The sequence below is a fragment of the Patagioenas fasciata genome, chromosome 9 (genome assembly GCF_037038585.1).
Source record: "Patagioenas fasciata isolate bPatFas1 chromosome 9, bPatFas1.hap1, whole genome shotgun sequence".
Lineage (NCBI taxonomy): Eukaryota > Metazoa > Chordata > Aves > Columbiformes > Columbidae > Patagioenas > Patagioenas fasciata.
The window spans coordinates 27609073-27624887 of record NC_092528.1 but is presented as its reverse complement, the minus strand read 5'-3'; the positions used below and the strand labels follow the sequence as shown (position 1 = coordinate 27624887).

At 41.6% G+C, this 15815-nt stretch overlaps 1 protein-coding gene across 3 annotated transcripts in view; it reads left to right on the top strand.

Annotated features, from left to right (window-relative positions):
• LOC136105186 (uncharacterized) overlaps positions 1-15815 on the top strand; it is a 196250-nt gene that overhangs the window by 129864 nt on the left and 50571 nt on the right. For 2 of the 3 annotated variants that reach the window (XR_011740551.1, XM_065844808.2), the window contains exons 7-10: positions 5214-5339; positions 9199-9321; positions 12037-12159; positions 14738-14875. Coding sequence is in view for 2 of the 3 variants with exons in the window: in XM_065844808.2 (XP_065700880.1) it covers positions 5214-5339; positions 9199-9321; positions 12037-12159; positions 14738-14875 (510 nt within the window). In the remaining variant the exon portion in view is untranslated. The remainder of the gene's footprint in view (positions 1-5213; positions 5340-9198; positions 9322-12036; positions 12160-14737; positions 14876-15815) is intronic. The other variant, XM_071812730.1, reaches the window with a different exon arrangement.

Genomic DNA, 15815 nt, shown 5'->3' with positions numbered 1-15815 from the left:
TCTTACTCCACTGCAGTCCTGTTTGTAACATCTCCGTTACAACTGGTACCAAATTTCCCTTACTCAGCCAGCAAAATCTGTGCTGTACCCCTCTGCGGCACACAAGAAGAAAAAAGAAACAACACATAAAAACCAATAACAAAATAAGTTGCAAACCACATTGTTTGCCTTTCTTTAAATCAGTTTTAAAGCTCCCATATTGAAGATCTTCAGTTTTTGCATGCTTGTTTGTGGATGTGTGTCCCTTTCTGCTGGTATTAAATGCAGAGCTAGTTATGTGACGCAAGACCTGGTTCTGTGCTTGTGGAAGACTTTAGTGGATCTACCATTAACAATAAATCCTGTGTTTCTCTGGTTGGACTCTGAGCTCTGAAACAGGACACACAGAGTTAACTCTGCATCTTGCTAAAAATAATAATGATAAATTAAAATATACTTTCCTTGTGCTGGATTTAGATCAGTACAAAGGTCAAGTAGTAGAATTCTGCAAAAAGGATTAAAATGTTCTGTAATTCGGGAAGAAGAAAAGGACATCATTTGTTTAACTTTTTAAGGCTGATTTTAGGTAATATGAGAAGAACAGTCAAGTCCAGTCAGACCACATCTGCAGAATAAATTCACTCACAGTTTGGTCATTGTCTCAGTTCTTGCACAAAGTCCCTTGGTTGTGCTTAACATCAGCCAAATATGTCATCAGTCATTTCTGGTATTATCACAGCAATAAATTTACTGATGCAACTAAAACACAAGATGTACCAGTGCTCAAGCTGTGGGAATAATATTTTTTATTTAAAGGACTTACTCTTTAAGGTTTGTTTGGTTTACCACATGCATAGACTTTCAGTGTTTTGGTAATTGACGACAACTAAAATTACGGTGAAGCCTCAACCGTTTCTTGATTCTCTTAGTTGGAGAAGGAATGGATAAGGAAACACTGGTGTGAGAGGAAAAAAAATAATGTAAAAGCAGAATGGTTCATATTTAGCAAGAAATACTAATGCTTGCTGTGAACTAAGAGAGAGAAATCCATGTCTCTCTCATCAGATCTGACCAGGAAAGACCAAGAAGTGAAAGATGTGATGTTCGAGTCATGTTGCTCTCTCTTAATAATCTCATTTTCAGCTGTGGTGGAGAGAGAATTTTATACAAAAAAGAGCTAAAGTTGGATGGAAAGAGTGAGAGAACTGAGTGGTAAGCGCAAAAATTAGCTATTACGGCAATTACATTAATTTACCTGCGTAATACGTAAAAACTTCTGTGGATATAGAGTAGTAAAGTCTTCTTATGGCACAAATAATGAAGAACCTCAGTTTGGAGTTGTCTCAGCTATGAACATTATCAGAAAGCAAGTTTTCATTTCACAAATGTAAGTATTCACAAGAAGTTATTAAACATACTCAATACCATGTTCAGTTCTGTTTGCAGTATCTCAGAAACTATTGAGGAGAAACAGAAATTAATCCTAAAATGAGAGACAGGGGTAAGTTTCAGAGAGAACTCTTATCATGGTAATGGATATATACAATACTGAGCGAAGGATATTGGGTTCTGTTTCAGCTGTTTAGACAAGACAACAAAATAAATGGATATAATAAGCTCTCATGCATTGAAACACAAGACAATAGCTAATTGATGAGGACAGAGAGAAGCATTTCATATAAACCAGTAATCTAGGAGTATCTCACATTGGGATTTGGGCACGAATTGCTTGCATTGACTGGTGGGGATGGAGAGTTTACCTCTTCTGCTGCACCGGTTTGTATGTACAGATTTGAGGACTCATCCAATCAAGAAATAAACCCAATAATGCGCACCTCTTTTGACCTCGTGCAGCTAAACAGAACATCCAGTGTTTCAAGCAGGGCTTGCATTAGCAATCATATTTCTTCTGTGGGTACTCCAGAGAATGTAGCGATCTCTCCCACATACTAAGAACAAAAAGGGACTATGTTCTGGAAATGAGCTGTTTACGGAAGGTAATTACCTCAGCTGCAGAAATAAGAAACAAGCACCCCTTTCTATAGGCTTCTCAGATGAACCCAGCCTGGATTTCTGTTATATTCATTCTTTCCCCATCATCTTTTTCTTTTTGGCAACCCTACGTTTCTGGGAACAAAAGTGCCAAAATCACTTGAGGGGAAGCAGATTTTGCAGCCTGGATGGCTTGGAAGTCTCCCATACATAAAGAAGTGGATCTATCTTCTTATAAGGTATTCAGACCACGTCTGAAGAGTCAAAAACCTGGGATAAGCTACTTTCTGGTGTGATTGCATGGAAGATGAGTGAACTTCTGTCACAAGCTCTTTCCAAGCGAGCCCAGTACCCCTACCATGTCATCACAGGGTGTTTGGGATCCTGACTGATGGCTGGGGGTCCATCCCTCTGTCACTAGTACAAGCCTCAAAATACATAGTTTGAAGCAATGTATTTGTTGTTTGTCATCCCTCCTACTCCCATTAGAAACTTCTGTGCATTCTTTAAGGCAACCAGCCTTGTTCAGTGAGAACTAGCATGTGAAAGTAAAATGCTGCCTTCTTCAGTCCTTTGATGGTCTCTGATACTTTGTGCCAAGCCAGAATCCCATCTCTTTCAATGCTTTTTTTTTCTTAGCTTCTTGATCCCACAAATTTTACTTGATATGGGATTCATTTTTATATATACGTGCCAGGCTGAACATTCAATTCAAATTAGGTAATATGAATAACCAAAGGTGACGCTGTCCTATTTTTTTGTTGTGTTTTTCATGCCTTGGTTATGTTAACGTAATGAATCTAAATTAATTGAAGTTTAACCAACTGATGTCTGGAAAGCAGAAACTGAGACAGAAAACATGTTTATTGAAACTGTGGTTTTGGATTGGTATAAATTCATTGTCTTCACTGGTATTTATTCTTGTTTGAACTCCTGGAAGTGAAAGCAGAGCACAGTCTTTAGAGCCTGATTCGTGCCTGGTGCCAGCTGTTGTCTTTGATGTCTGCCTTATGCAGAAAAGCTGTTGAAATACAGGTTTTTGTGGAGACTTTCATGCACTAAGGCTCCTAATAGAGGAAGTAACAAAGAAACTATCTCTACAAATCTATAATCTGTGTTTTTCCACGTAAGTCAATGCAGAGTATGTCTGAAGCTTCTTGTCATTGACAAGGTTGGATTTCAGGTGATGGAAGAGTCTGCATGTTCTAATGCCCACGGTCGCAATGTATACCTTCAACTATGGCTTGATACTCATTTTTTTTTGTACAAATATGACCATTACTATAAAAAGTAATGGGTTGAGAAAAGTATATTGCTCAACAATTGGCAGATCTTTCCCGCATGATGCCTCCTGCTGCCGTCTCCCTTCCTGTGATGCTGCCTCTTGGGTTCAGCATCGCTGGACGTTATCCCCAGTGCCGGTCCAGACCTTTGCGTCTGTCAGTACTCAGCAGCAGGGCCGGTTTTCTCCCGAATTTCACAAGTAAAAATATGAAAGAGCCATATTTCTGCCTGAACCCTGTGTGTGTGCTCAGATGTCCAGCAACAAGCCCCTTTACGAGAGGGGGAATTAGACTCATCACGTGCCAAGTCTCTCCCTTTTTCTGATCAAAGACGTGTTGCCAACATCTGGCAGCAGAATTGGTCCTGTTTCTTCCATGGTGGCTTTTCTTGTTCAGTCTGGCACCTTCTCACGTAGCTTGTGACAAACCTGGAGCACCCCCTTGGTCCCCAAACGCCACTGGAGCCCCATACCCAACTGGGCTCTTTGGCCCTGCCAGTGCAAGCTCTCGATACAGGACTTCACACCTGAACCCTTCTGGCTTCAAAACCTCCAAAATTCTCAGTACGACAGGTTGCTGCTTATCTCCCTTTACATCCAAATTGGCTTATGCCCAGAAAAGGAGGGAGAAAATGGCACTTTTAGAAACTGAGATGTACACTCTGTCGCTTGGAGCCGATTTAAGGCGTCTTCCATTTTCTGAAATATTTTCATCTTATTTGAATATTCTTGCTGAAAAACAGGTCTTTGGATACAAATGTGCAGCAGGCAGGAAGCTTTGAGTCTGCTGTCTCCTGTGTAAAAATCAAGCTGCTTTCAAGTTACATCGCTAACAGGGTGGGAGGTTTGCAGACACAGGTGGAGGTCAGAAGCCAGGGTCAGGTTCAGAGTCTCCTGGTTGCTGCTGTGTATGCATCCATGATAAAGTAAAAATTAGCTTGCTTTTATTTTTTTGTCTTTTTAACACGTACTTGACTGCACAAACTAGGTATTTGCTAATTGGTAGCATAGGGTGAAATGTTTTCTACAGCAGGTTTTGGGGCTAATGTTTTCCTAATGTCTATTACAGATAGATGAATTAATATTAATATTCCTAAACTAAATATCAAGGCTCTTTGCTGACTTCATTGGGTCCAGAGTCTCACACTTTCCACAAAGGACCAAATAGTCTTCCCAGCTACTCATGGAGAACATAATACATCCCTGTTGTTAAAATATATATATATAGATGTAGCCATGCACACACTCATGCTTACATACGTACAGCACAATAACAGGTTCAAACCATCTCTCTTATTTTTATATGCGGTGTGCGAATAGGTGTGGGTGTGTGTTAATGTATTTTGGCAGGAGGAGAAATGTTTCTCCAGGGGCTGGGGCTATATGTTGAACAAAAAAGAATATTAATTTGCTTGAGTAAAAGCAACATTATCTTTAGAGATATACCAGAGAGCCTCTCATTCTTTGTGGTTTACTGTGTAAGTCTGTCCTGTGCAGCTTGTGATTCCTGTCATTTGCAGCTTCCTATACATGATGCTGAGGAAATCAGCCTGAAAGACAATTTCTTTTTGTTTTAATCAATGATAGCAAGGACAGAAAAAAAAACCCAACAGTGAGGAAGTGCCTGTGGGGCTGCTTGGTTTTCCCTCCTTACCTCAGTGGAATCTCGAGTGCTTTGCTTCTGTCAGATCAAAGGATGGCTGTACTTCAGTCAGCGTTACAGCTCTTAGATCTCACCTGCCTCTTGCTGAAACCAGGGGGGTTTGCCAACATGGGACAGTGTGTCAAACAAGCACCATGAATGCAAAGGGGAGCAATCACGCAGAGGATGGAGACAGGTGCATTTGTGAAAGCTGTTCGGCGAGGTTTGCCTGTTCTTATTGTCATTTATGTATTTAAAATGGGAAATACGTTTACTGAGTTGTTGACGTACATTCTTTCAATGCTTTCTTACCTCCAGCCATCAACTCCTGCGGTGTTAACAAGGGGGGCTGCGAGCAGGAGTGCGTTCAGCTCGGTGAGGACAGATACAAGTGCCAGTGCCAGCCAGGCTACCAACTGAAGAGGGATGCCAAGTCCTGTGAAGGTGAGTCCTGCGCTACCTGCAATTTAAAAGACTCCAGGATGGTGCTTCGGGTCACTGTATTCCGTCATATTTCATCCTGCTTGCCAAAAGCAGCTTTGGGAATTGCTTATTAACCAGATTAAAATGGCACAGTTTTAAGGTGTGGAGTTCACTTTGATTCACAACTTTGAACCAGATTTTGAGCTCATAGACTCCTGGCTGTGCATTGCACACTGACAATGATGACATAAGTTAGGAACTTAATTGCAGTTTAATTGTAACATTTTATTAATCATCTGTTGTATATAGACTTGGTCTGTATACCATATTTTATTCTACATAAAGCCTTTTCTTTATCTGCTATTGGCTTATGTTGCTCCTAATCACGCTCTGATTCATTCATCCTTTCCTTCAGGTTTCTGAGCAAACGCTCTCACAAGAAGAACAGAAATGTTACCTTTAGGTTTGATTGTTATTTTTTTCTCTCGTATATATCAACATATTCATCAGTTTTTAAGGCAAGCCCCCCCCCATTCCCCAACACAAGCACACACACATGCTACTCTTGAATATGCCAGAGAAAGATAGGGCCAAATTTTTGGATTTATTGCGCTAAAATTCCTGTCACTAAAACCGTTTCCATATGGCTCCTCTTCTGCTCGGAGATTTTATATGCTGTGTAGAAAGTGTAAGTAAATCCTGCTGTTCAGCTTCCTTCCAGCTCATGCTGTGCGCAGAGAGCACTTGGCCTTTGGTTTTGGCCTCCCCGAGTCCTGCCCTCACCTCTCCTCCGTCTCGCATGGGGTGGCTGTGTTTTGTCCCTAAATTGTCAAAAAGAGTCAGAAAAGGGGAGTGTTAATGGGGAGAGAGCATCAAAGATCTTCCTTTGCTGTTTTCCAGACCCTTTCCAAACCTCTTGCTGTTCCTCCGCTTCCTCTGGGACTTGAGATGTCCTTGGCCAAGCCAGCTGGGTCTGGGGACCTTTGCGTAAAACATTTAGGTGTTTTTTATGGTGCTGTGGTGGGACAGAGGTTGGCTCAGCAGGGTCTGAGTGTGGTTATGCCCAGTTGGGTGAGAGTTGTCCCTTGGGCCATCGTGGAGCAATCAGACCTTCATGTACCACTTCATGCTCAGCTCAGCAGCAAAACGAGCAGGCTTGGTCCCCTAATTGATGAGGTTTTGCCACCACCCAGGCAGCTGTGGCCGTTCACACTCCCTCACGTCGTGGGGCTGATGAGGGTCAGTCACCCGCCGAAGGCAGCAGTTTGTCACCAGCCAGTAATTACCAAGCAGTGGAGAAGGGACAAGGTCAGCTTTGTCTGCGGGTGAGACCTTATCTGGAATTTGCGTGTATGTCTGGTTACCTGTGCCCAAGGTGGTGTAAATCAAAAGATAATAGCAAACCCTGCCATGAGGACAGCTGTGGGCCGGGGAAGGAGAATCTGTCTTGTGAGGGGAGCTCAGCTGGCAAAATGAAGAAGAACGAATAGGATGCTTTTCTCGCATAAATACCTTAGTGAATAAATATCTGGGAGAAAAGTGCTAGTTAAGCCAATGGACAAGATTTTTACAGGAACAAACGAATGTAAAGTGGTCATGAATACTATATAGTCTCTCCAGTGTGGAGTCATGGTTGCTGTGAGCAAGAAAATTGACTCAATATGGCCCAATTCTCTTTCTTTGTGCAGATAGGACTGGAGAACTGGACCCTGTTCTTGCCAACCTTGCAGTGAAGGTCTGGAAGGTCCACAGCACATGCAGAGCCCATACTCACACTTCACCAAGGATGTCACTGCTGTCCCAGAGCAATGCATCACCTTGGCTTTTTCAGATGAGGTTCCAGATGAGGTTCCAAACAAAACAGTTGCAGTAAACTTTTTTGCCATAGGGTTTAACAGCTTGGAATAGAGCTTCATAGGATGCAGTCAGTTATCCGCTACTGTTGTAAAGTCAAACAATAAGAGACAAAAATGTAGTAAGAAAACACCAATGAGTTATTTTTAGGTTTTCCTGAAAGCTACCTATAACAGGAAGGAACAGATATATCAGTGGAAAACAAGTCAATTGGTGGTTGCCTTATCTCCTGCAGATCTTTCCTTTACAAACTTCTATCTTGGGACTTCCAAGGCTGCTATCTTTATACAAATTACTATGTTTTACTAACATCTACCCTATAATTTGTTGTTTGCTTATTGTCTTGTCACAGAGTATTACCAGTTTTACTCTGTGCTATAATCATTCTCAAATTAAAGCTTTAGATGCTCTGAAAACCTTTATAATATGCAGGTTTAACAGATGCTGTTTGATAGTGATGTAATTTATCCAAATTAAAAAAAAGAATCGACAAATACCTCAATATTTCATATCGGCAAGACATGAGCTTGAAGCTTGAAGCTAAATCCTTTGTAGAGCAGAAATTGTTGAACTGCAGAGCCGAGTTGTCAGCCTTGAAAGTGTCACGTAGGATGAAGTGCTGCTGTCCCTTGGAAACCTATTTGCAACCTATCGTGCTGAAAGTCCAACGGAAAATTTCAGTTCTACATCGTTAACAGTGATTTTATTTATTTATTAATACTGTCAGGTCAAACCCTCAGCCTGCAGCCTTGAATACTTACATTCTTGAGATGCCAGGAGGTGAAACGAGGGAATTTGAAGGTGTTCTGGGGCAATGTCCTCTGCTGAAAGGTGGCAGAAAATGCCTCTGGCTACACAGAAAAGTGAAAATTGGAGGAAATAAGAAAAATAAACCCACCACCCCATATTTTAAAGTATCTATGTAGAATAGAGGTTACTGAAACCCTGACTCCACTGTCATTGCTGGTGAACTGATGGTGACTTTCCTCCTGCCCTGGTAGAAGTTGGCTTCTACAGAGCTTGCAGTCAAATGTCTCAAATCAGACAATAATTAGTAAAATGCAAAAACTGAATCAGAGCTTTAATTGAAAGGAAAGAGGCCTAAATTAAAAAAAAATATTATTTGAAATTAAGCAGAACTCTAGAGGACACATTTATAAAGGCATCCTCCAAATCTGCCCATGTAATTTCTTTCACCAGCATGTTAGTGTATCTAGTAGTCCACAATGAAACCTAACCCTTGTGCAGAATATAGTATTTTGGTATGAAATCTCTGGCTCTTAACCCAAACCAGACATGTTCAAACATTCCCAGTCGTTCTATTTTTTGTGTGTACAAAGTGTTTATTTGGGCAAATGCACCAGTATTCTTCCAGCAGGTATGTGTTCCGCAAATAAACCCATTAAACACAGTGAAATCTTTGAGGTAGAGACTTCGGCTGACATTTTATGAATAGTGTTTCTGAGTAGTTGCCTCTTGGAGTGGCTTATCCTTGAAATGGTATGTTATTGTTCAAAAAAAGGAGAAAAATCTTGATGTACAACATGAATGTCGTATGTTTTCAGACTGGAAGCAGTCTTTTGGGGCTCTTCAGCATTCATTTCCTCCAGAGACTTTTAAATATACATTGTTCCACGGTGAACTCCACCATTGTATGTGTTTATGGGTTCACACATATTGGAGTGCTAATTGCTATTGTTTAGAGCAGCTCTTGAAATCTGCTTAATTGCAGTAAAATAAGAACAAAATGTGCTTTTCTTGTCCTGCTTCCAAGGTGTAACACAAGCTCAGTCTCCTGCTGTTTAAAGCCTTGTTTCTCCTCTATGAAGAATTCTTCCAGTAAGAGAGAAAAAGTGTACAGAAAAACAATGGCTTAACTATACACCAACTTCTGTCAATTTTATTTTTCGGTCTAATCTCTTACAGCTACAGTAATCTTCGTTGTTAGTTGTAACAATGGCAGGTAAGACCATTTTCAGACAAAACCGTGACCTTTAAGTTGACAGCGTGCTCTAATTGGTTTCAGTGATAGACCCCTGCACAAGCGGGAATGGAGGATGCTCACAAATCTGTCAAAATGAGAGAGGAATTGCAAAATGCGAGTGTCATCCGGGGCATTATCTTTCTGCAGACAAAAAGTCCTGCTTAGGTAAGAAACTATGGACTATTTATTGGGGAGAAAAGTATTGATCAGCGCTCCGGCTTACTGAGCTTTGGATGGAAAGGAATACATTATACAAATATATGTATGCATTCTGAAACAGCAGTTCTCTTGGTGATATTTATGTCAGCTGAGAGTCTTGAAGGACCATTTTAGGAATGAAAATGACTCTGTGATCTCTTAAATCATGCTTTCTAGCAAATGGATTTGTAGATGCTGTAGTGTTATTCTTGCAGGGTCCCTTTAAAATAATGTCCCAGATACAGCTCCTGGAAAATTGTTTCAAGTAACACTCTGAACCAGGTCACTGAAAACCTATTTAGAATTCAGAGGGCTTTTTAGCTGGAGAACTGTTTCCATATTAATGGGGAAACTACTGTGAAGGAAGAAATCATGAAGTGTAAGATTTCCAAAGAGAGGAGCTTAAAAAAGTTGGATTCCAAAGTCCTGTATTTAGTCGGGGATTTTCAAAAAGATCTAAAGCATTTCTTAGCTGAAATGCAGGGGAATTAGAGACCAAAGTACCTGCTTTTCTCTTTCAATATGATGCTTGGAAGCTAAATAGTTTACCAGTTTCATGAAGTAAAAAACACTTGTGGTCTTTGCGGTGCGCAGATTTTGAACAGCCTTGTCAGGATCAGGCTACGTATTCAGACACTAATTTTAAACTCTTCCTTTTGAAAACTTGGCCAAAATTTTGCCAATATTTAAATTGTTTTCTTATGTACAGAGGATGCTGGATGCTACACTAAGTATTCTACTTCTGTGAGTAGCATTCCCTTCTCTGCCTGGGGTTACTCATGTGTAAGGTTACTGAAAAATCAAAATAGCTTCTAGTAGTGTAGACACTTCACTGATGATAAAGAAATGGAAGCAGCAAGGGCTTTAATACTAAGGTCAGCACATCACTCATTTTATCTCAGATACACGTTGACAATTCTGTTAATTTATGTATAAACTGAAGCACTAGGTAGCTTGCAGTGTTCTATATTGGAACAAGTTTTCTTTCCAAGCTTGTGGCAACAGTCTTTTGAATCATTGTGTTATGTCTTAGCCTGGCTATACAATTACTGGTTTTTACTCCTAGAAATTATTCAGTGTCTTTTGCAAAATTCAAACTCGTGTTTGGCTCTTTGGAAACGGAGCTGTTAGGGGATGGAAGGCAACTGAAGTGTCATGCTTTAACTATTTGCTGGATTTACAAGATACGGAGAAACACATGCAGAATGGTGGCTGTGCTTCAGTTTTGCATCTTTGTATTTTTCTATTTGAAAAAGCAGAAAAAGGGAAGAGAACATTTACAGCATTGGCCAACACACCCACGGAATGACAATGAATGATGGGAAAAGGAGAAATAACCTATTTTATTCTAAACAGTGGCTACTCGCATTGCTGCTTCAGAGAAGCTGTCATGTATCCTGAAATTTTCATGAGTCGCTGTGTGGTGGTTGGGCTGCCCGGGGCCTCTTTTTGCAAGTTGGCTGATTGCATTCGTAGAGCTACTTGTGTTCGAGTGCAGGGGCCACGAGTACACCACTGGGTACAGCACATATGGAGGAAAAAAGAACTGTTAGAAAGTGGTTTGCTGTGGTAAAAGATGCGGAGCTGCACAACAGACTCTTCTCTCCTGTGCACGAGACACTGACCCAGGATCGGTGCGATAAATAATCTGTGTTTTGCAAGTGAAATGTCAGAACAAGAGGAGCAGGAGGTGGGTTGGGGGGTTGCCATGTGCAAGATAACGCCAGTTTTTGCACAGAGGTTGGTGTTTTCTGCAGCTGTGCTCCGTCGCAGCAGTATTTAGTAGAAGTTTTTGCTTTGCTTTTTATGTTTTTTTCCTCAATAATTATCCCTTAAAAGTATTTTTATGCTCCACTGAGATTTTAGGAAGATGCATGCCTTTGGTGGCATTTAACTTTAAAGTGAGCCCAGTGAGTGTAAAGCTGAGGAACAGGTTGCTTGACAGGCGACTCAGTGAAGAACATTCTCCCCACCTACAGCTCTTCACCTCTTTTCTTTTCTTACCGGTGGGGTGAAAATCCCTTGGTAGAGTTGGTGCCTCCCTGCTGGGCTTGTATGGAAGGAGCTGTAGGATTCAGGGATGTGACAGAGAAGATCTGCCTCCAACCTGCCTGCTGAGGCACAGCCACCACTTAATCCGAATTATTTGACATTCAGGAAATAATCAGATATTTCCCGCTCCATTAATTTAAATGTCATGGCTGTGAGGACCTAGGGGATGATTTTAGGGTACGAGGAGATAGCACTTTTTTCTGAGGTTTTCACGTGGCTTCTTTTGCTATTGGTCTTGTTCTAGGAATAACAAACAAGCTACTTTGGCTGATACTGTAAATATGATGTCTGATGTTGAACATACTGATGATGAAAGGTCCAGTGTTTAGAAAAAATATATCATTTTGGAGAATAATGTTGTGAGTTCAGTGTTCACAGAATCAGAATCACAGAATCGACTGGGTTGGAAAAGACCTCAGAGATCATCAAGTCCAACCATTGGTCCAACTTCAGTCCATTTACTAGATCATGGCACTGTTTGCATTCACCAGATGCTGTCGTTTGTAGACTAATATCAGGATGCTCTTTTCAGAGGATGTTTGGAAATACGCCCATGTACGTGTAGAGCAGTATTTTTGTTTTAATTTTAATATCTGAATGGATGTATCTGCCTTTCTCTCTGCTTTGTAGACATTGATGAGTGTGCAGAAGGGAGAGCCAGGTGTGCTCATCGTTGTGTGAACACTCTGGGATCCTTCACCTGTGTCTGTAATCCTGGCTTCGAGCTGGGGGCTGATGGAAAGCAGTGCTACCGTAAGTGACACTTGTACAGCTCCGCATTTCAGGCTATTTTATCTGCAAACTGCTATGCTCCATTTTTAATTCAGTTGGATTAGCACTCCCAGCAAAATAAATGTATGCAAAACTCAAGCTTAACGCTATTTTCTTCATTTTCTCCTACTGCTGGTTTTGCAGGTTGATACATTCCTGAGCCTGTGTTCACAGACCTGAATTACTGCATTTCAAAGATCAAATAGCCCTGTCGGTTTATCTTCAGAGTCTGGTCAATTCTATTGCAGAGCTACCAAAATGTATTGCCGTTCTATGAAATGTACTCATTCCTGCCCGCTCTTCCAAGTTTTCTTATATTCTGGATCTGATGCAAGAGAAAACCAATATGATGTTCTGCTCTTGTCGTTGTCTAGGTTTATTTATGTTTCTCCTGGGATTATTGACACTCTTAAGTAGACTCTTTAAAAAAACAAAAAGAGGACAAAATTGGGGATGAAAAGAAAAAATTGAACAACGAAAATTTCCCAGGTTAAAATGATGCTGAGCCCTGTTGTCTTCCATCATATAGTTACCTCTTATACATGCTTCGGTGTCTTTTTAATCAGCACTGCTTTTCTTGAGAAGGGGACTGACTCCCAGTGCCGTTAGTTGATAGGTGATCCCTGGGTTGTCCTTGAGGTCAAATTCAGATTAATAAAGGATGTGATGTGGAAGAGTTGGTGTGATTATGGACCTAACATAAGCTCACTGGAATGCAGACAAAAGCATGACCTGTTTTAGCAAGGAGGTGGGCAAAGATCGTTCCATCTAATAACACTGTGCAAGAACTTTCAGCAGAATTTCCTTAGGAAAATATGCTGCATGCCAGAGGATGAATGCTTGCTTTAAGAATGCGTGTGTAAGAAATACTTAATAAGGATGAAATTCCATTTCAAAGCATTAACATACATTAAAAACAAAAACCAATTATGTGGGAGACATCCCAGAGAATTATTTCATAGGTGGTGGGGAACTGTGAGTGGTGCAATGGTGGAGAAAACGCAATTAATGTATAGATATGTTATGATCTGTTATATGGGGGTAAAAAAAGTGGTTTAGACCACTTAGATTTCATTTTGATTTTCTGGTTATATTTTTTTCTTGATGTTCAGCAAATCTCAGGGGATGGGTTTCTCTGTGCCTTGTGCACAATATTACAGAGCAAACAATAAAAATAAAAACATTCTGCATATATTTATGATCAGGATTATCCCAGTGTTTGAGCAATTTACAATCTTTGTTTATTCTTTCATTTCCCCAGTGGCATTGGGAAGAGCTGTTATCCCAGTTTTACTGATGAAGAACTGAGACAAAGCAAATGATAAAGATAGTGCATAAAGCCAGATTCTGCGTTTGATCACTGAGTTTTCTAAATCCCAGCTCAACAGACAGGGCAGGAGAGTAAATTTCTTCTCCCTGGTGTGAATAGTCATGCCATGCATGAGATGTAGCCCTCAGTATATGGTCTTCTGATTTATACTCTCTTCCAGTTTGTCAGCATGCAGGTTGTGCCCTGGGGACACAAAAAGAGATCAGAACCACTGACACAAAAGTGTCCGTGAGCCATGGCAGTGGGGAAACGCTGTCCTTCTGTACCAGATGTGATGGGGCCCGTGCAGCCAGGTGTTTCTGGAAGCGTGGTGACTCCGTTAGGGAGAGTGTTTCTCAGTTCTGCTACGTAATATGGGAAATTAATTTCTCTCTAAATAAGTCTTGTAACAAGACAATCTGGCTAATTTTTCAAGCGAAGCTTGATAACTGAACTTACATTTTCTTCTCATCCTAAAGAAATCATTCACTGAAGTACCTTGGTGGAAATGAGGTTGACAGATGTTCCCTTTCCTCTGGGAGGGTTTCCACTGGACCTGATCAACATGTTGTGAGGACTGTCCATCACAACCGAGGGTGGGGGGTCGGTCAGGGTGAAGAGGGCTGACGACCGCATCGTGCCACCTCCCTGTCTTAATTGTAGGGGGACAAAGTCTCAGCAGAGGATCTGCCATGTGCCCCCTTGAAGGGACATTCTCAAATCAAAACCTGCATATTGTTTTGCTTTCTGGTTAGCTGTCAGGCTTAGCAACAGGACTCTGCTATGAATATTTTAAGGCATTGGTGTTTGGTGCATGTTTCATAACCCAACTCTTTGCCATTTGCATAGGAAACTAAAAGCATAAGCTCTCTGGATTGAGCCGAACAACCTGGGTTCTTCAGATGGTTCCTTTCCTCCTCTGGGGCAAGGGCAGAACTCAGTGTTGTGTTCAAACAAAGTGTAAAACTCGGGAAACCTGTGAACACTGCCAGAGCAGGCAGACTGCTGAAACAGTGAACCCGCTTCACGTTACCAAAGTCAAGAGCATCCACTGTTATGACACAAGGAGACAAATATCTGGAGTTCGGTGACTACAAGACATGCTCTTCTCGGGTGTGTGTGGGAGTGCAGTTTATATATTTCCTGCTACAGCAGTCAGCTTACGGATGCTTTTTTACAGAAGGCTTATTCTCTGGTGACTCTCCCCCTGCGCTTGCGTTTTAACATCCTTTTGATTTATTTCTCCGCAAGGCATCGAAATGGAAATTGTTGATAGCTGCCAGGACAAGAACGGCGGCTGTTCCCATCACTGCGAGCACACGACTGCAGGGCCGCGCTGCTCCTGCGACGATGGCTACCGCCTCGATTTTGATGGCAAAACGTGCGCAGGTAACTCACGGCGAATGCTGCATCTCTGCGGGAGCAGGTGTGACAGGTCTCACTGCAAGGGAGCCTGCGGGAGAGCTGTCACTCAGGGAGATACCTTCCCATCCCCTGCCCTTCTCCTACAAGCTTTAATTAATACTGTCCTCTGGTGCTTCCTCAGCTGCTGCTCTGGCTTGCCTTGCTCTGCGTGTTTGCTGGGATTAGTAATTAACGAGGGGTAGGAGTTCTGCCTCCCAAATGGAAGGTGGCACCGTGGTGCATTACCAGCCATGGTGGCTTTGTCTCATTGTGTCCAGCCCAAGCACCACTTGGCTGATTGTTATTTTCTCCCTTCCTCGGTGGGTGTCTGGAAGAGGCTCGGCTCTGGCTCAGCTCTTCTGAAGTGCTTCAAGCACAAACTCCACTTTGTCTTATGGAAGTTGCCGTATTTCCGTCAGATTTGCTCAGCGATGAGATTACACTTCTGACTGTGAGAAATCTCACTTAGAAAGTGAAAGCAATAGAGTTAGATTTGTTTTTATTTCGAGAGAAGAAGCTTAAAAATTCCTTCATCTTTCAAACGATTTTACGATGTGGGTTTTTTTTGTTTTGTTTACAGCTTCTGCTATACAAACTGTATCTCATTCTTGTTTGGACTTGCTGTCACTATGCCATTAAAATTTTAAAGAATAGCCAAGAAGAGGGGAAAAAATAAAGAGCAGGCATCACAGAGCAGTGTAGTAAGATGTGAGTAAGGACAGAGAGTGGGAGCTGTGGTGAATGTGAGAGGCATTACAGACAAGAAGAGTTTTGCAACAAAAAAAGGCCAAGTGCAGGAGGAAGAAAGGAGCAGGGGCGGAGGGAAGAACTGAGGTCTGCAAGCATAATTGATGCTGGAGCTCAAAAAGTAAAAGTAAAAGAGGTGAGAGAGGTGGATTTGGATGCAGAGCCTGGCAGGGGTGGG